The sequence below is a fragment of the Mirounga leonina genome, unplaced genomic scaffold (genome assembly GCF_011800145.1).
Source record: "Mirounga leonina isolate KUSES-001 unplaced genomic scaffold, KU_Mleo_1.0 Mir_173, whole genome shotgun sequence".
NCBI lineage: Eukaryota > Metazoa > Chordata > Mammalia > Carnivora > Phocidae > Mirounga > Mirounga leonina.
Genome location: NW_023270447.1, coordinates 60,444,783 through 60,467,170, shown reverse-complemented (window position 1 = coordinate 60,467,170; position 22,388 = coordinate 60,444,783). Strand labels below are relative to the sequence as shown.

The following is a 22,388-nucleotide window of genomic DNA, read 5'->3' as shown; positions in this document are numbered from 1 at the left end:
TAATTGATTCAGTTTTTGTGGGAACGGTGCAGGCGGGAAAGGAGGCTCAGAATCAGCTCAGCATCAGCTTAGCTGCATTCTGCATTTGCCTCCGGCAGAGCCTGGACCGAGAGACCTTGGTCCAGAAACTCTGCTGCCAGCTGCAGGGTGGTGGGCTCAGGCAAGATGGCCAGAACCAGCCAGAGCCCCTGCTGCCTGTCAGCTGTGAGGTCAGCACTGCAAAGGAGGACATGACTCTGCCCCTTTTGGGGTCCTACAGGCCTAGAGGTGCCCCTGCCACTCCCTGGGTTGCCAGCCCCTCCCCACTGCCTCCCACCAGGGAGATGCCCCAGCAGCGCCCGGTGTGGGGGGAGGGAGAGATGAGCTGCCCAGCAGGGGCAGGATTCAGGCCCGAGCCATGGCCACCTGAGACAGCCTACAAAGCGTGAGCTCATTTAATTTAATTAAAACTCAACAAGATGGAGGCAGCTGTAAGGCAGTTAATTAAAACAGCCATAATCGAGCCAGGAAATGGTCCGGCGGCATTTGCAGCCGCTGCCCAGCACTGCCCAGCGGCCGGCCTGGTTCGGCTCCTCTGCATTTCCCCACAGTCCCTCCAGGCAGGCTCCCCGAACAGCCAGATGGTCCTCCCCGCAGGCCTGGCCTCCGCCCCAGCACGGCCCCGGCTGTCCGTGGCAGCAGTCTGGGAAGGCTCACTGTCTCGCGCGCTCGTTCATCAAGTATTTATGCGGTGCTTCCGGTGTGCCAGGCCCCGTGCCACCCGTTCACTGCCCGTTACTCCGCCGGCTGCTTCTCCCTGGCTTTCCCCTCACGCCTGTCTTCCCTGAGGCCTCCTCATCCTCCGCCCCTTCGGCCAGCCAGGGAGCCCCCATCCCCAGCACTTGCTCCATGGACCGGGCCTTCACCCCAGGCCAGCTCACCCCCTCCTGTAGCTTCAGGTACCCTCTCCACACCCGCACGCCTCACTCTGTCTCCCAACACCCCACAGCTTGCCCGAGCTTTAGACTAAAAAAATCTAGCAGCCTTCTGAGTGTCACCCTGACCTGCCGGGAGTGGTGACTTCCTTCCCAAACAGCCGTGGCCTTCTCCCGCTGACCACCTCTCGGGGACACACCCCGACTCCTGCTCCAATAAGGAGGCATCACGTCCTTTTGTCACCCACACGGCTCTCACGCTGGACCCCCTTGGTCCTTCCACTGCCTTGGCTGTATCCCAGTCCCCAAGCCCTGCGCTCCCTGCCTCCAGGCTCTCCCCAGGAATCCAGCTGCCCACGTGGCCAGGCACCTGCTCCTGAACGAGGCGCACAGAACCCTCCTGATCTTCCCAGCTCAGGTCGCCAGCTTTACCTCCTCGGGTCTCAGCTACACCACTTACTAGCTCTGTGGCCTCATGAAGTTCTTTAACTTCTTTGAGCTTCTGTTCTCTCACCTTTAAAAAGGATTAAGCGAGACCACAGCAGTCGAAGCTTTAGTTCGCTGCCTGGCATATGGGGGAGGGCTCTGGCCTCCCCTCACTTGCACGGAGCCACCCTGACCCCATCCTTGCCGTCTGCTCTAATTCACCAAATCAGGAAGCCTCTCCCTTCTGTGCCTAAGTAAGGCCTACTCCTTCAAGACACACCCCACTCCGTGTTGTTACTGCCTGGCTCCAGCTCTGCTCACTTAGGCTTGGCACTCCTTGCAGGGAGGGCATGGGTCTGGCTCCCCTCTGCAAGGTTTCCCTCAGCTCCCAGCACAAGCCCAGCTATAGCACAGGTATCTCGTGAACGAGACCTTCAGGCCCTGTCCCTGCAGACAAATGTCCATTCCCCCTGCTTCTTAGGTCCAAGGAGGACCTTATTTGACCTTTGCTGCTACGTGGAAGCTGTAACCTGAGGGTTGTGGACCCAGGGTCCAGTTCCTGGGATGGCACCTGAGGGGACTTAATCATCCTGCCTCTGTAGTAACAGACAGGACTGTCTCCCCGCACCATTCCTGCCTGGCCCTGGCACCAGGCCCTTGACTCCAGGAGCTGCTGGCCCTGTCTATTACCATGTAAAAGGGTGCTGGGGCCAGTCCCCGCACATTTGACAGGGACTTCCCTTCGTGGAGGGGAATCAGGCCTCCAAGTACTCGGCTGGTTACAGGGACCTTCACAGTTTACGCATCACCAATGGATCACAAAGTATTTCCCTGCCTTTTGTTGTACTCGATTCTCCCGCAGCCCTGAGAAGTAGGACAGGCTGTGATTATCATGCCCACTTTACAGCTGAATTAAGGGAGCCCCTGGGGTCACACGTGGAGATCCAGGGCCAGGGAGCTCCCCTGTGCAGTCACCGGAGGCCTTCTGGCGTCACAAATGCCGAACCTGGGGCCTGGGGAATGGTTGGACCCTGTGAGCACTGCAGATTCCGCAGTCCTGTCCTCTCCAGATCTCACACCCTCCCTGAGCTGTCCCCCAGAACCTGTGAGGCACCTGCAGGCTGAGCTGCAGGCCGTGGCACGGGGCATGGCGCCCGGAACAGGAGCTGGGGTGGGGGGGCCGCTAGTGTGGGCGCCGCCCAGGCCTGAGCTCTGCTCCACAGGCGTTTTCCTCACTAAAGCGACGTGACGTGCTGCCACAAGAGCCTCCTGGGAATTTGACCTTGAAGCCCAGGGTGGGTGTAGGAGGAACGGAGACAAACTCAGGGAGAGTGGAAATCAAGTCAGGAGCAGACGGTGTCACTGGGGCAGCAAGCAGAGGCTGATCTCCAAGTGGGGCTCAGAGCCACTTCCGGGTCCTGAAAGGAGCTGGTGGCCCACACGCTCTGCCAAGCCTGGACAGGGCGCCGAGGAAACCTCCCTTGCTCCGCTCGTCCCCTTGGCCTGAATGTGCATGCCGCCATCCCATCACCGTTGAGGACAACCTGATACACCACATCCACGTGCTCACGCGGAGCACAGTCTCCTTGCACATCCTCTGACACCTGAGCTGAGACTGCAGGGCCTGAGCAGAGATGCCAGCATCTGGCTGCGGGAGAGGGCCCACTGGCCCTGGCAGATGGGACCCAGAGCCAGGCGCAGAGCAGACTCCAGGGTGGGCCTGAGGGCTGCTGTCCCCTACCCTGCTGGCTGGCCCAGCTCTGACCGGCAGAGCCTGTCCCCCCACTTGCCCCACCCCTCCACTGGGTCTGCAGGAGGGCACACTGGCGGTGCAGGGTCATGATTTATTTTCCTTTGGCCTGAGCACACTGGCACCTCTCAGGAGAAGCGCTGACTCCTAGGGCCGTCCAGTCTCCCACGCCCACCCTGTAAAATGGTAAGGCAAATTCTTCTTTCAGTTTGGTGGAGAAATGACTCTTCTGAGAGGTCCAGAGACTTGTCACACAGCAGGTTAGGTTCTGGGAGAGCAGAGGCCAGAAGCCTGGACCGTTTACACTGCCACCCCCTCCCAGGCCGGGTCTACCCTGTAGAAGTAGATCAGCGGTTGTTGACTTTTTGGTTCCAGGACCTCTGATTGTAAATATTAGAGGACCTCAGAGAGCTTTTGTTTGTGTAGGTTTTATCCATCAAAATTTACCATATTAGGTGTTAAGAAAAGGTTTTAAATATTTAAATGTTAAAATAATTTAAAAACCTATTACATGTTAAATAAGTTTTTTTTAATGAAAAATAATTGTATTCTAAAACAAAAACATTTCGTGAGAAGAGTGGCATTGTTTTACATTTTCACAAATCTCTTTAATTGGGGGCTTGATAGAAGACTGCTGGATTCTCTTGTCTGCTTCTGCATTTGGTCTATTGCAATATCACACTTCACGGAGCTCCTGAAAAACTCCACTGTATATTCATGAGAGAGCAAGAGTGGAAAAGGCAAATAACTTCTTAGTGTCATGAAAATAGTTTTGACCTTGTGGATCTTCTGAAAGGGTCTCGGGGACACTCACAGTCCCGGGACCATGCCTGGGGGATCACTGTGATGATGGTTCTTCCCAGACTCTCTGCAGCCCCTCCACACCCAGCCCAGCTCCCAGCAACTGCCTTTGCCCCCGCTCCAGCCTCTGTGTCTGCAGGAGGCAGCCTAATCCGGTGGGAAGCCTGTGCAGCAGGCCTGGTTAGTTCCTGCCACGGCACTTATAGGCCACGTGACCTTGGGTTTGGGGAAGCCACTTACTATTCCTCAGCTTGTTTCATCATTCCTATGTGGACATGGGTACTTCCTCCTAGGCAGGTGTCATCAAGGTCAATGAGAGAGTGATCAGTGTTTGTCCCTTGGCACACTTCCCTCCCCTGCAGTGGGCAGAGTGGGGAGAGGGGCAGGGTGGACAGCATTGGGCCCAGGCCCACCCATGGGCTCCTCACTTTTCGGGATGAGGCTGGAGTAGATGGGGCTTGAGCACAGCCTCAGAGGAGGCCGCTGTTCAGACCTCATAGCAGCCCTGCATGGGGCATTTGGAGAGTGTGCGTCTGGCCCTCTGGGCTTGAGGCACTGAACAGGCAAGGGGGAGGCCTTGGCTTCTGGCTCTCGCCAGTCTGGTTGTGGGGAAGCTCAAAGGTCATTCACTTTTTATCTGGGTTGAGTGGGCTCTACGGGGCATCCGCCACTGGGTTGTAAGCTCACCCCAAGTCCCACGGCAGGGCTGGGCTGGTGTGTCTGCATGAGGGAGACCTGGCCTGGTGGTGGCCTACGGCAGGCCCTCCCTTTAGCCCTTTCTGTGTGCTTAACCTCCTTGGTTGGTTTTGGTAAGTGCTTTGTTTTGAAATCTTGCCCACCTGGGACATGTGGGTGCCCCTAAGGAGTGGGGTTGCTCCCTCTTTTATTGACTTTCTCCTCATTGGCTTCAGCCAGCTGGGTCTGCAGGAGCCCCGACTCTACCTTCCTGATTCCCATCACCTCCGGCCCCATGACCCCAGCCCCAGTCCCCACCCCTGCCCGCCTCAGAACAGTGCCTTTGACCTGGGGGACCCCGCTTCACCCACACTCGGCCTGGCTCAGCCTGGCCCTTGTGCACTTATCACCTGCGTCGGCCTAACTCAGGCCTTGATTTCTCCGTGTATTTAAGGCCCTTTCTCATGTTTTATTTTATCTGATTTGGCTTTTTGTGGCTTTCCTTCCTTTTGTACTAATGCTTCTCTCTGATCTTATTTGCATTCAAATTACCTCGCCAGGTGGTTCACCAATCAGAGGTAAGAATGCTGTCCGTGCATCTCGCCACGCCACACGCCACTGCTGTCACCACCACTCCATCCCGTCCAGTTCGTCACCTCCCCCATCCCCATCCTGACCTCTCCAGCCTCCTCATCTCCAGCTCCGGTCCCCTCAGCACCACCGGCCACCACACACCTTCACTCTCGGTCATTCCCTCCTGTGGACTCATCCATTGCAAGTCTGGACTGTAGAAATACTCAGCTGAGCCCTGCCGTGGGGATGGCAAGCCCTACGTCCCGGGCCTTCCAGGCCAATCCCACAGAAGGGAGCCTGTCAGCTCCCACAGGGAAGCCAAGTGCTGAGCCCCAAGCCTGGCCACAGATGGAGAGTCTTCCCAGGAGATGGGGCAGCATGACTAGGCCTCGCCTTTCCTCCTAAGAAGCTCCTTTTTTCTTGGGTCCCTCAGTGATTGCTTGACTTCCCTTAACATCCTGGCCCTAGAGCAGGGTGAGGACCATCCTGTAAATCCCCGTAGCCCAGCACATGTGAGGAAGAGCACCCAGGGAAGACTTTAGGTGCTGCAGTGACATGGGGACCTGCCGAGCCTGGCTGCTTTCGTGCCCCAAAGCCCTGTGGCCTGGCTTGGGCTTCAGAAATCACATTCTGGACTCAAAGATCCGGGTGCAAGTTTGACTCACCTGGGTGGCCTTCAGAGAGGCGATCCACCTCGCAGAAGTCTGCTTCCTGCTCTTTAAATCGGGGCCAGGGCCCACCTCACGACTCATGAGGTTTAGAGGAAGGGACAGGGGTCTGGGCCGTGTCTGGCTTGGAGCAGGCCCACTGGAAAATGGTTGCTTCTGGACTGATTATATTCACATCATTTCTTCACACCTCCCTCAGCGTCCTTGGGCACATCTAGATCCTCGGTCCAGGACCAGGGTGGTCTCAGGTCAGAAGCCAGGGCTGAGAGAAGCCACTGCTTCCCTGTGGGGCATCTGGTCCGCTACCTTCCGAGGCCAAGACTCGCCCTCCAGACCCCCCCCATCCTGTCCGCCTGCACTAGCTCTTGATGCCCCTGCCACTGGGTCTTGGTGTTGGTTCCAGATGGGGTTTCTGTGTGCATCCAGGTTCAGGGGCTGTGTTGGGTCCCTGACCAGGTCTAGCTCTCCGTACAAGGGAACCTCCTCCCCCGGCAGGGGTCTCACCCAGCCACTACTTCTTGTCCCTGCCTTTGGCACCAGCCACCAGGTCTCCCCTCCCTCCCCAGCTGAGCTGACCTAGTGCAGCACCCCCCGCCCCCAGCCGGGAGCCTGACCCCACCTGCTTGAAGGAATATTTTCTGTAACAGCATCCATCCATCCCATACACATGACCTGTTGGGTGCCCATCAGGGCTGTTCTTGCAGGAGATGGGTATTTGGCATTGCTCCCTGATGTCCAGTGGGAAGGGCTGAAGGCAGGACCATGGAGCAGGCCAGCCCTTTGTCCTGCACCGGGGTTAAGCCTTGGCAGGTGCTTCTCCCACCTCCAGCCCCCAGCCCCCAGCCCCCAGCGTGCTCAGGGCCCCTCCTGCTGCCCTGGGTCTGGGTATGGAAGAGGGGTGTCAGGCAGTGAAGGGGCTGCAGCTGGGACCCATGGTGGTCCTCCCCTGGGGCCTGGGCCATGAGAGTATTGACCTGGAAGTCCTCCTGTGGCTCTCATCCAGGCCGCTCAGGTGGGGTTCGGCAGGTTCTGTCTGTGTCTTTTGTGGGTGTGGTGACCGTCAGCCAGCCTGAGGCCTGGGAAGGGGCTGTTCTGTGCAGGTGGCGGTTTTCTGTCAGGCTGTGTGCTGTGGGGTTATTAAGTGTCCATTGGACTGTCCTGTGTGGGTTTGATTGTCTGTCGGCTTGTTCCAGGGAGGGGGTGTTGCCTGTGGCTCGGGGTGTTACTGTCACAGACGGCTTGCCTGGGGTCCTCTCAAGAACGGTGTTTTCAAGTGTTTATTGCCAGAGCTGGGGGGTGGCCACGTTGAGTGGTTTCACCCCCCACCTCCTGCTGCCTTGGACTCCCCTACCTGGACCTGCCAGAACTGGCCCTCTGTGAGGGTCCTTTTCAGCTGCCTCCCCCCCAGTCCTGGCTCCTGTCTGTCCGTCTGCGGCCAGAGCAGCCCCTCCAGGCACTGGCCCGAGTGGGAGCTACAGCCTCCATTAGCCTCCTGAATTATGCAGCAGCCGCGGTGGGTCGAAGCACTTTAGCGGGACCAGGCTGAGGAGAGGAGCCGGAATGGGTGGGGCCGGCGGGGTGGGGGCCGGGTGGGAGGAGAGGATGGGTGCTGTGAGCAGAGGCTGCCGGGCACCAGGCCCCCAGAGCAAACCCCTTCCTTCCTGTGGAGTTCTGGTGGGCGGCAGACTCCCAGGCGCTTGCCCGATGAGGGCCACTGCATGCTTGCAGCTAACTCCCAGGCCAGCAGGGACCCAGGCTGCTCCCACCCACGCCTGGCTCCACGTGGCCTGGCAGGGCTGGTAGGTCTGGGAGCACTCATGGGCATGCTCACTGGCAAATGGGCTCCAGGATTGGAGTCCAGGACTGGGCACTCCATGGAGCTAGGGGATGGGATGGAGCCCGCAGCCCAGCCGGCAAGCTCTGCTAGGCTGCAGGGTTAAGACAAGCGGGATTGTGCTGCAGAGTACAACGCTTGCTTCCAGCCACGAGGCCAGGGGGCTCATCAGGGAGAGCTTCCTGGAGGCAACACTGGTGCCCAGGTGTGGCCCCGATATCTTCAACATCTGGTCAACACAAACCCAAATGCCATCAAGACTCCTCCCCACGATCCAGGCCTGACTGTCGCTATGTCCCCGCAGGTGCCTTACAGATTGAGAGCAGCGAGGAGTCGGACCAAGGCAAGTACGAGTGTGTGGCGACCAACTCTGCAGGCACTCGCTACTCGGCCCCCGCCAACCTGTATGTGCGAGGTAAGGATGTGGGCAGTGCCTAGCCCTGTCTCCACGGAGCTGAACTGGCCCTGCTGGGCACGCTGTCTGGAGCCCTTGGTGTGGGCAGTGGGGGCTGCCCTCGGCCCAGGTTCTCCTTTCCCTGCCTCTTTCTGCCGCAGCAAGAACAACCGCAGCAGCTCCCACTGGGCAGACTCCCGGTGTCCGCCGCCACTTTGCCTTCCTTCCCTGCAGGCCCTTTGGGACGCAGCAACTCTTGGGAGCATTTGTATCTCTTGTAGGTCCTGCCACGTGTGCCAGAGCCCCACGGGAGTCTAGAGCCTTCCAAGCAGACTTTTCACTGTGTGCGTGTGTGTGCGTGCGTGTGCACAAGCAGGCACACTCATTTGTGTGTAAACGCGGGCATACGTCCCTGGTAGTCCTCGAGTCTGTCCTGCCCGCCCCAGCAGGGAGGGCTCCAGGCCAGGTGAGCCTGCCCTCTGGCCAGGTCTGCCCAGGGCCTTCCTGGAGGAGGAGCTAGCTGTGCTTTGTCACCAGTCAGGACCCTTGTAGAGAAGGTCAGTCTGAGGCAGCTGTGAGCCCCTGTAGGTGAGCTTACCTACTGTGTTTCAGGTGTTCCTTGCTGAGACTTGGTGGACCGTGCATCTTCACAAGTCCAGGGACCCAGCAGAGAGGGCCTGGGGACTGATTTGGAGTGTCCAGTGTCTGCTAGGCTCACAGCCCAGGGGTGACCAAAGCTGGCCACCCGCTCCTTCCTGAGAACATGCACAGTGCCCGGGAGGGGCCCTAGGAGCCCCTCCTACCCCCACACCCCCTCACTTAGCCCTCCTGCACAGACGGGCATCATTACAAGTGAAACTATCTCCACTCGGGGGATTTGAAAAGGAAAGTGGACACGGCTTCCTTGCAGCGGTGACTTCATCACACTAAGTGCTGAGTGTAGCTTCTCCAGGGGGTCGTCTGCCTGTCCGCCCAGGCAGTGTCAGCGGCCTGTCCCACTCTTTAGGGCCAGCCACATGGTCAGACAAGGCAGAGAGAATTAAGCCATCAACCATGTAGTTACTGAGGAGCTGCTCCATGTCGGGGCAAAGGTTCCCAAGAGGCCAAGGCTGCCAGCCCATCGGGTGACGGGCAGATTGTGTCTCAGAGACCATGGATGACACTTCATTGGAGTTGGGGGTGTGGGGTGGGAGGTTCCCACTGGCCCCCTTGTCAGGTGTCCTGCCCACCAAGTGCTTGCCTCAGTGGCCCCAGGGCCTGTCTTAAGGAACAGCATGAGAACAGAGAGGCCGGGAGCCCGAGAGCCACCCGGATGGCCGAGATGAGGAGAGCTGTGAAGTGCACAGCCTTCCCCCACACTGCTCCAGGCAGAGCTTCTGATGGGCGCACGGGGCTCTGACGAGTCCCCCTCCTAGGGAGGAGGCGCTGGAACAGCCCTACTCAAAGACCTGCCTCCTTCCACCCGGACCATTATGTGGTCCTGACCGAACACTTCTTCCAAAAGATCACAGGGCCAAAGAGTGGAGGTCCCAAGAAAGCCTTTTGCTGTATGCGGCTGCACCAGGGAGAGGAGCGGCCCAGCAGAGCCTCTGAGAAACCCAAGCAAGCTGCATGGGCATGGTCTAATGGGCACACTTTCTGGACCAGAGCTGCAGGAGAAGGTCCAGACATAGGTGATGGACCCTGCATTATTATCTTGGCTGGGTAGTATTCTCTGAAGTCACCCTCACACTGGACTCAGCCCTGAGGCGAGGCGGGGGGGTCTCTCTGGAGATGAGCTGAGCTTAGCTGCCACAGCTCAGGCACTGACCAGGGAGCTCTTACCTCCAGCCCCACGTGGTGGGCTCAGGCAGGGTCCCGACATGGCCCATTCTCCACTCCCACCAAGCCTTCCTAAATCACCTTTCCGACCCACACCCACAGGCCTTTTGGGCAGTGAGTGTGGGGGCTTCTTTAATTCTAGCCCCACTTGCCAGGGACCCTAAGGCAGGCTGTCCCAGCGCGGCTTTGCTTGCCTTTCCCTCTCTCACACACGTGTTCCTGATGCCCACGGGCCAGTCCTATCTCTGTGCCTGAGACCCGCCCACTAGCCAGGCCCCACCTGCACCTGTACCTGCCCTGTTTTGTCAAGAGCAATTTGCCCTGTAGCCCCAGGACACACCCTACTAAGGAGACTTGGCGACATCTAGAAAGCCAATTCCTAGGACTTTTGCTTCTGGTGTGGCAAAAGCTTTTAATCTCAGGCCTGGCAAAACCCGCGCGTTCTGTCCCCAGCGGTACTGAGGGCCCATCAGCCCCAGCTCCTCTGAGACAGCCTCTCCCAAGCTGGCCACCAGCTCTATCCTGAAGCCTGCTTGTGAGTGGGCCACCCGTGGAGACATCCCCCAGCGCCACAGAGCGGCTGTGAGACCCCCTTCCAGAGCAGGCACCTGTTCCCCTCCAGGCCACTGGGCTCCAGCTGCCAGGAGCCTCAACATCGGGGCCCCTGTGGCCTCTAGCCCAGGTTTCTCAGCCTCAGCACATTGACACTTGGGGCCAGATGACTTTCAGTTATGTGGGGCTCTGGCCCCTTAGATGCCAGCAGCACCCCTAGTCATGAGAGCCCACAACATCTCCAGACCTTGACCGGTGTCACCTGGGGGGCTCCCTCCCCACCCCCCACATTGGGAACCACTGCTCTAGATGGACAGCCTCCTGCCAGTGTTCATCTCCCTCCATCCCCTTCTTCTCCCGCTGTGTCCACTGGGCTCAAGGCCACATCTCCTCCTTGGATTGGTCTTCAGTTTCTCACATCCTTCCTCTGTCCCCCGGACTCTGAGGGCCCCACTGTCTCTCTGGGCCCCGGCACCTGCCGCATGTAACGGGACAGTGCGTGGGAAGCCCCCAGCACAGTGGCGGGCACACGGGAAGCGCTTAGTGGCCGGTGACCACTGTTGCTGTCAGGAGAGCTGTTGGGGGATGCGTCTTCCGTTCACATCTGCCTTGGCTCAGTTGCCCGCAGCTGCACCCGCAGTCCAGCAGGCCCAGGCAGGCTGGGTGGACCGGCCTGTGTCACCATCTGTCTCCCTCTCTGAGTGACTCACCCTCTCCTTCCCTCCACAGCGTCTCTTTCCTCCAGCTTTCAGGACGCGGAGCTGCCAGGGGCCAGGGCGTGGCCGTGCCCTAACTGCCCCCAACCGTCCCCCTTCTCTGCAGGGAACTGGCTGCTGGCCACAGCTGTCTCTAAACGGGGCGGTGTCTCCACAGCCTTTCTGCCCGTAGGTGCCCAGACCAGCTCCTCACGCTGGGGCAGTGCAGTGTGGGGCTTCCTCAAGGTGGTGGGAATCTAGTGGCCTGTGTGCCTTGGTGGGTTTGTGGGCTGGTGGGTGCGGGGGCCGACCCCAAAGCCCAGCTCACTGGGTCTGTCGAGCCGTGGGGTGTGCGTGAGGCATGGGGGCCCGCCTGTGCTCCCCTTCCACCCCTCCCTGTCCCGCCCTTGGTATCCCGGCACCTGCCAGTGGGACCCAGCCCTGTCCACCGTGTCCTCCATGAGTCCTGAGTCTTTCATGAGCGGCGTGGTCCGTGCGCACCTGCGTGCACGTGCGTGTGCGTGGGGCACAAGAGTCTTGTCTCATGTCCGTGCTGTGTGGGCAGATGAAGGTTGGCCTGTTTTTACTCTCTCTGTGTTTCTCCTTGTCTTTTTTTATTCCCTCCTCATCCTCATCGCACTCTGCCATCAACCCAAACTCTCATCTCTCAGATCAGCGAGAAGGTTGGTCCTTTTCACTTCTTATCCATCTACAGTTCGCCCATCGACGGGATGCTCCCGTCAGTAGGGACCAGCGGGCTCAGTCGGCTCCCTCGGGCTCGCTCCAGCCAGGCCTGCCCGCCGGTCGGGCTCTGCTCTGCGTTGTTTGGGCCGGCAGGCCGGCAGGACTAGGGGTGGGTGGGCAGGCCCCCTGCCCTGCATGCTTCTGCTGCTTGGGTCCCTGATGTGCCACGTGTCTGCATGTCCCCTTAGCTGGGCCCCCCTGCCGGGGCGGTCAAGCAGGCATGGTGCATGCCAGGACACTGTGCCCCGCCCTTATGCCTGGGCCGGGCCAGCTGTCCGTTCCAGGTGGGGCTCGGAAGTGGTCGGGGGAGCTGTGAGAGCTGTAGTGCGTCACGCGTGCCTGTGGGGCCTTCCTTCCACAACCTCATCCCCTAAACTCCACCTTTGCCCCGGCTCAGCCGCAGCCACTGGGAAGACCCAGGGAAAAGGCTAATCTAGCATGAGCTCACACCTCAAGGTCCTACAGCACAGGACAAAAGTCCCACAGGTCTGCCCTGACCTTGAGGTACCCCCCAAGCTCAGTGGGGCGGCCAGTCCCAATCTGCCTCACGAAGCTTGGTGTCCATGGCACAGGTGGCTGGCATCATCTTAGGCATGGAGGAAATCTACACTCTTGTCTCTTCCCTCCCTGACCAGAGCCAAATGAAGATCTTCCCACCTGCCCCAGGCCCCTCTGCCCAGGCCCCCCAAGCCCGCTCCCGTTTCCTCAGGCCTGTGCTGGGTGCCGAGCGTTCACATTTGGGGAGCTCCCACCAGACTGGACAGTTGACTGCAACTCAGTGAGGCCCACATGGGAGCACAGAGGAGGCCCCAGCCCGGCCACAGGTTGGGAAGGGCTCCCCGGAGACCCTGCTCTAGCCCCCTCCAGAGCACTCTCATGTGGGACTCGGTGCTCAGCCCCACCCTCAGGGCCAGACCGCTACCCCTAGTCTTGGGGATGGCAGCAGGGGCTAACGGTCATTCTTGTGTCACATGGTCTGCGTGGTCAGAGGAGACTCACTTGTCCGCTGGGCTTTAGGCTCAGCCCCAGGGAGCAGACTTGGGCCACCTGCTCCCCTCTGCGTGGCATCTCCGTAGCCTGGAGCCAGTTGGGAGAAGGGAGGGAGAAGGGAGCCAGCTGGGAGGAGGGCTGCAGCCTCAGCTCAGATATCAGCCCTGAGCATCCATCCATGTGCACTCCTGAGCTCTGGGGCATTTAGGTTACACCATTTCGCTGACCGGGCGGATCTGCCGGGGCGTTCAGAAAGCAGTCATCAGCAGAGACAGCCCAGCCCTCAGCCACCTCCCCGTCCTCGCTGTCCCCCGACCGCCCTGGTCCCTGGTCCCTTCCCCTTTTCCCCCTCTGTGGTCCCACCAAAAATAAAGCACGTGCACAAATATTTAACGGGAAGGCAGAAATGAGTTTCTAAATATTCCAGGGGGATTTGCCGGGCTGGTAATTTGTTTGGCGCTGATAATTACATCTTACATTTTTCCAGCTTTACTTAAAACTGTGTGCCGAGTGCGCCGGCATTTAATTACTGCTCTGCGGCAGCCACAAGGTTATTTATTAAAGAGTTATTTTATCTTGATACAGTGGATCCTGCCCCTTATCCCCTCCTTAATGTTGTGTTATTTTCATCAGAGAAATCCCTGCAAGTGAATGCAGATTGCGGGGCCACCCTCCCCCTGCAATTAGGCTGTCACTCCACTGAATGCCGATGCCTTCGGGCACCACACCGCCCTATTATACGGGCTTGTCAGTGCAAATAATTAGACTTAAAAGTTACAGTTGAAATATAATCCAGAAATGGCAGAGCCCTGTTCTGGAAATTGTCTATAAAATGTCAGCAGCAAGGATGCACGGGGAACAGTAATAGGCTGGCATTGTTGGAGCCCAAGATCAGACCCTGAGTGCGTTTTTCCTGGCTCTGGTTTTTTCTTCCCTGCTGTTGCTTCTGTCAATAGACCGGGTCCAGGGCGAGTCTTGCCCCTTTTGGAGGCCTCGTGTCTGGGACAGCGGGAGGAGTGGCGGCAGGACTGCCGTGGGGAGGCACCAGCCACGCCCGGCCATCAGGATGGGGGTGACTGTCCAGGCAGGTCCAGGACGCAGGGCCCCACTGGCTCTCGGGATCCTTGGAGGTTGTGTCTTACCTTTCTTGCCCCCACCCTCCCTCCATAGACATACCCTAACCTCGCTCACACTGCAGGGAGGATGAGCCTGAGCTGTGGGAGATCGTGCCTATCAGCCTATCTACCTATCAGCCAGACCTCAAAAGGGTGTGAGCTTTTCATCACACTGACGACCTCCTGATAATACGTAACTTGGGCATGTCACTTAAAAGTTTCGAGTCTTAAGTCCGTCCCCTTGTCTGCAGTCTGGAGGTGATGGGATCTATAGCAAGGGAACTTTCCTCACCTTGAGTAGGAGCTCAAGAGTGGTTTCCCTTCCCGAGCTTGTTCTGATGCCTGTGAACAGAGAGCAGATGGGCCACCCCTGGCTGAGAATAAAGACCTGATCAGTTAAGGCTGTGCCCCTGTGCCTTCCTGCTCCAACCAGGGCCGTGCTGGACCCCTCCCTTCGTCAGCAGACCTGGGCCTGGTCAGCAGACGGACCTGCCTGCCTAGGCCTCTCCTCCCACGGCCCGCCCCCAGGCCCAGCTCCAGAGCTCGGGGAGGGCCCGCAGCACCAGGCTGGGTGATGCTAATGTCCATGCCTCCTGGTCTCACTCTTGCGCCATTTGAGGGAGTGCTCAAAGGGTGCTCTTTGTCGTGGGTCCCCCCCGCCAGCCATGCCCGGGATCCACCTATTGTCTGCCATGCAGAAGTCTCTGCCGATGATGACATGCTGTCATCATTCCGTGGGGACTCCCAGCTTTGGGACAAGTGACAGAAACCTACTTAATCAGCTTAAGCAGAACAAGGAGATTCTTGTCTTATCAAACTAAAATATGTAGAAGTAGATTTGGTGTCAGGGAGGGCTGGATCCAGATATTTAAACAGTTTGATCAAGCTTTTGTGTTTGTCTCTTAGCTCTGCTCTCTACAGTTGACTTCTTTGTTCTCCAGCGTGTTCTCCCATGTGTTATGAAAGGTGGTCCTCAGTTCCTTTAAAGCTGGGCACTGCAGTACAGAGAGAAAGTTGTTGTTCTAATGGTTTTTGCAAAAGTCTAAAGGCTGTATCTTGTTGGCCACATCTGGGTCACGTGGCCCACATAGCAAGGACAGAGGGAAGAGGTGGTTCCCCTAAAGAAAAGGAGGAGGCCGGTTCTGTAAGGTAGAACACTAGCTGTCCACGAGACACACTGAGCCCCCAGTGGGCCTGGGGGCACAGAGGGGACTCAGCTCATGATGTCAGTCACACATGGCTTGCCTGGGGGTTCTGTCCGGAGGCCTTGGACTGAGGCAGTGTGGAAAGTTGAGGCAGGGGCGTAGTGAGGTGGGGTCCAGTCGTGTGGCCTGAGGAATCACTGAGGGAACCATGCCGGGGTTTTTAACAGAGAGGTGATGTGAACAGACTCGCACTAGCTGTTGGTGGAGAGCCGGTTCTGGAAGAGAGCTGCTGATACAGCGGTGCCGAGAGAGGGCGGTGGCTGAGGCTCTGGTGGGGGCGGTAGCCTCTAGGTTTGAAAAGAAATTAGTGGGTTTGAAAGACACCTTGGGCCATCCGTTAACAGGACCTGGTGGTTCGTTGGATATCTAGTCTCTGGGCCACAGCCTGACCCCAGTGCAGCGAGGTCAGAGTCGGACCGGGCGGTTTCTGTAGTTCTTTCCGGCTCTGATTCTGTGGTCTGAGGCTATCCGAGCAGCAGAGTCTGGAACCTCTAGTGGAGGGGCCCCTGATGTGACGGCTCGGGTCCTCTGCATGCCAGGCTCCCCAGCATGGGTCCTCGGAGACCCACACGCACTCTCAGTGGTGCCTTTTGGTCACGTAGCCTCGCTGCCTGACCTCTCCAGCCCTGTCTGTAGGGTGCCTGTGAAGGACACACCTCAGCCTCGGCCCACCAGCTGCATGACCCGTCAGCACGCCAAGCATGCCTGCCCACGGCTAGGTCTTGCCTGACTGCCCTCCCTCTGCATGTTCCGAATGTTTGTGCCAAGCTTGCAACTTTGGGGGGTTCCAGGCTGCACGTTGGCCTGGGAAGCTCAGAACAGCTTCTGGCCTGGGAAGCCCAAGGCCGGAGGTCATGGCCAGGCACAGCCACCCTCCCCCTTGAGACCCTTGTTCATTGACGCAGAAAGCCGTTTGTTCGGCGCCCTCATCATGTTACTGCCATCGTCATGCCCATCCTGCCCGCGGACCACGTCCCTGGCCCACCCTGATCCCTTGCCCCTGCCCAGCCCCTTCTGAGGGGCGGCCCTTCCCCTTGGATTCCCAGGCTATGCCTGGAGCATGGCTGAGATCATCTCTTCCCTCGGATCATGGCCGGGAGGTGGAGGCAGTGACTGCAGAGAAGGTGGCCATGTCACTCCTGGCTTGCCCCTCTGCCCTGCCCCAGCCATGCTCTGAGGTCCTCCCCCCTTCAGTGCCTGGGCTTCTCCCACTGGTGCCCCAGTTAGCCCCTCTGGAGACCCACGGTGGGGGCAGGGGCAGGAGCAGGTAGGGACAAGCACTGGAAGGCAACCTGGAATGTGGCCCCGACGAGGCCCGCAGTGTAGACCTGAGGCCTGAACCTTGCACTGAGTCCCTGTGTGACCCTGGGCGGACAGCAGGACTTTCCTAGGCCTCAGTTTCCTAGGCTGTAAAATGGGAGCTTGGTTGTGGAATCTCTCGTGTTCCAGTCTCTGAGCGTGAGGGCTACTCCTAGCCCAAAAGCAGGATGGGAGGTGGTAAGCTGGGGCCCAGGGACTCCGCCCCACCTGTCTCTGAGGTGGGTTCGGCTCTGACAAGAGGGGCTGGATGAGGGGCCCCTGCCCTTCCATCCTCTTGAGTGTCTTGCCCGGCCTGTGAGTGTCTCTCTCCCTCCTCCCACAGTGCGCCGTGTGGCTCCTCGTTTCTCCATCCCTCCCAGCAGCCAGGAGGTGATGCCGGGTGGCAGCGTGAACCTGACTTGTGTTGCGGTGGGCGCGCCCATGCCCTACGTGAAGTGGATGATGGGGGCCGAGGAGCTCACCAAGGAGGATGAGATGCCGGTCGGCCGCAATGTGCTGGAGCTCAGCAATGTCGTGCGCTCTGCCAACTACACCTGCGTGGCCATCTCCTCTCTAGGCATGATCGAGGCCACAGCCCAGGTCACAGTGAAAGGTGAGTGCCACACGCGTGCCTGCCGTGGCCTGTGGCCTGCCCCGTTGTGGAGGGCACCAGGAGGTCCCAGCACCCGTAGCAGGTGAGCGCGGCTGTTGTGGGGGTGGGTGAGGTCGAGGGGTCATTGCCCTCTTCTGGGTGCCCCCTGGGGTCCTGCTGGCCCTCAGTGGTGGAGAGAGGGGTTTCTGTAATTCTTGGTGTTCATAATCATAGCCAACAGGGCCTGACGTCCTGGGGGCAGATGCCGTGGTGGCAAGCACAGATCACTTTGTTCAGTCTGTGTCTACCCTGGGAGGTAGACATTCCCGTCCCCCTCGTATAGATGAGGAAACGGAGGTGCAGGGTCATGTGGGAGTAAATGACAGAGCAGGGACTTGAACCCTTGGGGGTCTGATGCCTCAGCACGGCCCCCTAGCCACTACACATGGCACCAGACCCTCAGGTTTACCAGCCTCCTGGCAAGGATGTGGTGAAAGAATGGCCATGGGGACGTGGGCTCTCCACCTGAGCCCTGGGATAGGCACGCGCACTCCTCCCCGCTCAGAGCCATCCTCCGTTCTGCCACCAGGATGATCTTTTGAAGATGTCAAGCAGGATGTCACCGCTCTGTTTTGAGAAACGGCTCTCTAGTGACTTCCCATTGCTTTTAGGGTAAAGACCGGGATCTTCACTCCCTCGCCTGGCCCTACTGGCTCAGCTCAGTTCCACCGGGCCTTCACGGCGCCCTCGCCATGCTGGCCCTCTCACTGTCCAGGTCTCAGCCCTGTGAGGCCTTCGTGGATTTGCCCCAGCTCAGCATCCTGCTTGCCGCTCTCTTTGCCTGCCCCAGAGTCATGATTATGGACTCGGCGCTTTCCACTCACCCTAGAATGTAAACGAGAGCAGGCATATGACCCAACTGTGCGACCTGTGTCCTCAGCCCCAGCGCAGTGCCCAGCACTTAGTAGGCACTTGGTACTTACTTGTTAAGTGGTTGGCTGTGGGTCTGGGACTTCTCCACCTTCAATTTGAGCCAAGCCACAGGTGTGTAGGGCCAGCAGCCCCATCACTCTAAAATCCAGGCTGTTCTCTCCGGCACGTCTGTCCCCGACACCAACCCCAGTTATACGTGAGTGGCCACAGGTGAGCGTAGGCAAGCCCCAGAGGCAGACCTCCACCTTCCAGCCTGTGCGCCTTCCATCTGCACGAGACCCAGTCAGGCTACACCACCTCTGGGTCTATTAGGAGGGGATCCAGTGAGTTCTGGAAGTGGTGCAGGTAGACACTAGGTGACCAAAGGCCCCTGGGGGCGCTGACAAGTGTCACCATCCCCCACTAGGTGGTGCCCTTAGAGGTCACCTAGAGCTTTCCGGGCCATTCTTCAAGGTGGGCTGTGGAGGTCAACCACACTCTGGTTGGGTAACACCAAGGGCAGGGTTGGCTCCTGGGGTCATGACCTCAGGCAGCTCTGAGCCTCCCACTTTGTTCCCAGCTCTGCCGAAACCTCCGATTGACCTCGTGGTGACAGAGACAACTGCCACCAGCGTCACCCTGACCTGGGACTCTGGGAACTCTGAGCCTGTGTCCTACTATGGCATCCAGTACCGTGCGGCAGGTGCGGAGGGGCCCTTCCAGGAGGTGGATGGCGTGGCCACCACCCGCTACAGCATTGGCGGCCTCAGCCCTTTCTCAGAGTACGCCTTCCGCGTGCTGGCGGTGAACAGCATTGGCCGAGGAGCGCCCAGCGAGGCGGTGCGGGCCCGCACGGGGGAGCAGGCGCCCTCCAGCCCCCCGCGCCGCGTGCAGGCACGCATGCTGAGCGCCAGCACCATGCTGGTGCAGTGGGAGCCGCCCGAGGAGCCCAACGGCCTGGTGCGAGGCTACCGCGTCTACTACACGCCCGACTCCCGCCGCCCCCTGAGCGCCTGGCACAAGCACAACACAGATGCAGGGCTTCTCACCACCGTGGGCAGCCTGCTGCCTGGTATCACCTACAGCCTGCGCGTGCTGGCCTTCACGGCCGTGGGCGACGGCCCTCCCAGCCCCACCATCCAGGTCAAGACGCAGCAGGGAGGTAGGTGCGGGCAGCACGCCGGCTGGGCGGCGGCAGCGGAGCCGGGGCGGGCAAGGCCGTGGCGGGGCCCCTGCCCTCAGGCCGTGGGCTCAGGGGCTGCGGGAGGAGGAGGGCCTGTATTCCCCACGTGTGTGGTCGCCTGGGATGCAGGGCAGGGGTGCGGGGGCGTCTTCCCCTGCCTCCTTTCTCTGGGCACCCCTGCCCTCGAGGGAAACTGGGAAGGCTCACGGCGCCTGGCGTGGGGGTGTTGCAGTGCCTGCCCAACCGGCGGACTTCCAGGCGGAGGCGGAGTCGGACACCAGGATCCAGCTCTCATGGCTGCTGCCCCCGCAGGAGCGGATCGTCAAGTATGAACTGGTGTACTGGGCAGCAGAGGATGAAGGCCAGCAGGTGAGTGCTCGGCGGGGACAAGAGACGGAGGAGGGCCCCTCTGTCTGTGGTGGGCTCACCCCGGCAGGCTTTCTGGATTTTGTGGTTGTATGGACACAGGCCCCAGGTTTCTCCCTGGGGCCCTGGGGCTCACGTGGCCAGTATGATCTGTAGTCCTTGTCACCCCTGTGCTGGGGGCAGAGTCCTCAGGTCTGTCCTTGGGTCTCTTCGGCTCTGTGGCTCACATGGCACTAGCAGAGCCCTCAAATTCCCCACCGGAGGCCCTTGTCTCAGGCGTTCATGGCTGTGTAGTCAGCGAGGTGTCCGTGGCCTGGGCTGCGCCGTGTCCCCTGTGCAGTCCAGGTGGCCGTGTGACATGGAGCCAGCCCTGGAGCCACAGTGGGTCCAGAGGGGGTCAGCTGCAGCCCATGTTGGGGAACAGCCTCTGAGTGACCTGTGAGGTCAGAGCAGTCAGTGAGTGCTCCCTGCTCTTCCAGCACAAGGTGACCTTCGATCCCACCTCCTCCTACACCCTAGAGGACCTGAAGCCTGACACACTGTACCACTTCCAGCTGGCCGCCCGTTCCGAGATGGGGGTGGGCGTCTCCACCCCCACCATTGAGGCCCGCACGGCACAGTCCAGTAAGTGTCTCCTGAGGCTCCTGCCTGCTTACAGCTGGGCTGGGACTCAGACACACACACCCTTCCCCCTTGGCCAGGGGGGTGGTCAGGTCTGCTGTGCCCTGGCCTGGACTCTGGTCTGGGCTCCGGCTCCGGACCCTGAGAGAGGGACAGGTAAGTTCCCGCCGGTCCGCGTCCAGGCAGCTGTTGGCCACGCTGCTCCCCACCCGACTTCTGCCCCTCCCTTCCCCAGCCCCCCACCCCCACCCCGGCCAGGTAAGTTCTGTGTCTGTGACTCATCCCCCTCCCCCGTCTGTGCTGGTCACACTAGCTGACTAGGCCACTCTCAGCGGTGGGACGGCCATGCTTGCCGTGTCTCAGACATGTCCCCGCTTTGGCAGCTGTCCTCCCCTCTCCATATCCCCACATCTCATCTCCCCTATCACCTACATTCCCTGCCTCGTGACCCCCCCACCATGAGAAGAGTATGTGAGCTGTGTCATCTCCCACTGAGCCAGCCGCACGTAGGGACACGTCTGTGAGAAGGTCTACGTGCCTGCCTTAGGAGCGTGCAGCCTTCCGCGTGTGAGGCTGCCCGCCAGCCCGTTTGCGTGACTGCCTTGTGGCTTTGTGTGTTAACTGTGTTTCCGTATACGTTCCTGTGTACGGGGAACGGACGCCACCAGGCCGCGTGCGACCCCGTCCGACCACCTGGCGGTGCCGCATCTGTAGGAGTGAGCGTCTGGTGTGCCGCAGTGATTGAGTGGCCGCGAGGCTCTGTGTCCTCACCGTGGGGGCCACGGCACGGGGCAGTGAGCACATGTGACAGCCTTAAACACAGCAGTGTCTGTGAGGCGGTCCACGTGACATGGGACTGGGTGTGAGTGTGCCAGTGATGAGGGGAGGCCACGCGTGACCTAGTGTGCACGGGTTCATCCTACAAGCATCTGCTGCGCTCCTGCGGGGCCCGTGCATGGTGCAGGCCTGGCAGCATGACCCGGGCTTGGCCTCTGCCTGCAGGGATCCTCGTCTGGTGGGGCAGAAAGATATTAAACCTGCAGTTACCCAAATGAGCTTTTAATTACATTTGGGTAAAGTGCTGTGGAGGGGACAGACAATGGAGAGATGACGGGGTGGGAGCTTCGTCTGGTCTGAGGGGGCCAGGCGGGGGGGCTTCCTTGGGGGGACACAGGCCCCGGGCAGGAGGTCAGCAGGTGCAAAGCGGGAAGGCACTTAGTTGTGGGCAGGGGCGAGCAGGGGGCCAGTGTGGCTGAAGCAGCTGGCCGCAGGTTGAGGGGACAGGTGGGAGGGCTGGCTGGCCACTGGGCGAGAACATGCGGGACAGCCCAGCAGCATGCCAGACACCGGTGAGGAGGCCGGGCGGTAGTCGAAGCCAGAAGTGGCAGCTCAGCTCGGGGTGGCGGTAGATTAGAGAGCCGTCTGGGGTGCCAGCTCCCCGGGACCTGGTGGCGGACTGGCTTTGGGATGCTGAGGGAAAGGGGAGCGTCGTGCGAATTCTGTGCTTCTGGTGTGTAGACCTGGGAAGAGGGTTGGAAGTGGGACCGAAGCAGGCACCCCAGCCAGGGAGGCCCTATGCCGTGCGAGCGGCCATGCTGGGTTAGAGCTGGGAGACCTTGAGGAGGATGACCAAAGACAGCAGGAAATCCCGGAGAGGAGAGCGTCTTGGAGGTTGGAAGAAGAGAGTTTGAAGGAGCAGATGAGATGCTGCTGCCGAGCCGTCTGGGCCAGAGGAACACAGGAGTATCCGCTGCGTCGTCCGCGGCGTCGGGTACCTGGGGGTGGGGCCTGGGACGAGGGCTGTGAGGACTAGCTGGAGGGAGGGGACCGCTGCAGCGGGAGGAAGGGTGCTGTGGGCCTGAGGATGGGTTTTGTCTTTTAAGATAGGAAAATTCGAGCATGTTTAAATGTGAACTAGGAATGAGCCCACATGGAGAAGTTGAAAATTCGGGAAAGAGAAGGATTTGGGGGACTCAGGGACAGAGCATGGATGGGAGAGCTCCACCTTAGATGGCAGGGCACACCTCCCTCCTCGTGGGAAGCAAGGGGTGGCTCAGTGAGATTGCAATTGTTCGGTGGGTTTGGTAGGGAGAGATGGAGGGAGCTGCTGGTGGGAGGCTTCAGTTTTCTCTGCAAAGTGGGAGATAGTTGTGTGCTGAGAGCTGGAGGTTAGCGGAGCGTGGAGGAGGTTGAAAGCGTTCTGTGTGCAGCAGCGGAAGGAGCTGCGGCGGAGGGAGCTGGGCAGAGAACAGAGGCCA

General features: G+C 59.8%; 1 protein-coding gene across 7 annotated transcripts in view; it reads left to right on the top strand.

Annotated features, from left to right (window-relative positions):
- The window catches only part of PTPRF (protein tyrosine phosphatase receptor type F), an 85,492-nt gene that overhangs the window by 36,914 nt on the left and 26,190 nt on the right, over positions 1 to 22,388 (top strand). For 4 of the 7 annotated variants that reach the window (XM_035018796.1, XM_035018793.1, XM_035018794.1 and 1 more), the window contains exons 7-12: positions 7,946 to 8,056; positions 11,775 to 11,786; positions 16,800 to 17,069; positions 18,541 to 19,122; positions 19,376 to 19,512; positions 19,989 to 20,133. In XM_035018796.1, coding sequence (XP_034874687.1) covers positions 7,946 to 8,056; positions 11,775 to 11,786; positions 16,800 to 17,069; positions 18,541 to 19,122; positions 19,376 to 19,512; positions 19,989 to 20,133 — 1,257 coding nt within the window. The remainder of the gene's footprint in view (positions 1 to 7,945; positions 8,057 to 11,774; positions 11,787 to 16,799; positions 17,070 to 18,540; positions 19,123 to 19,375; positions 19,513 to 19,988; positions 20,134 to 22,388) is intronic. The other 3 variants (XM_035018798.1, XM_035018795.1, XM_035018792.1) reach the window with 1 other exon arrangement.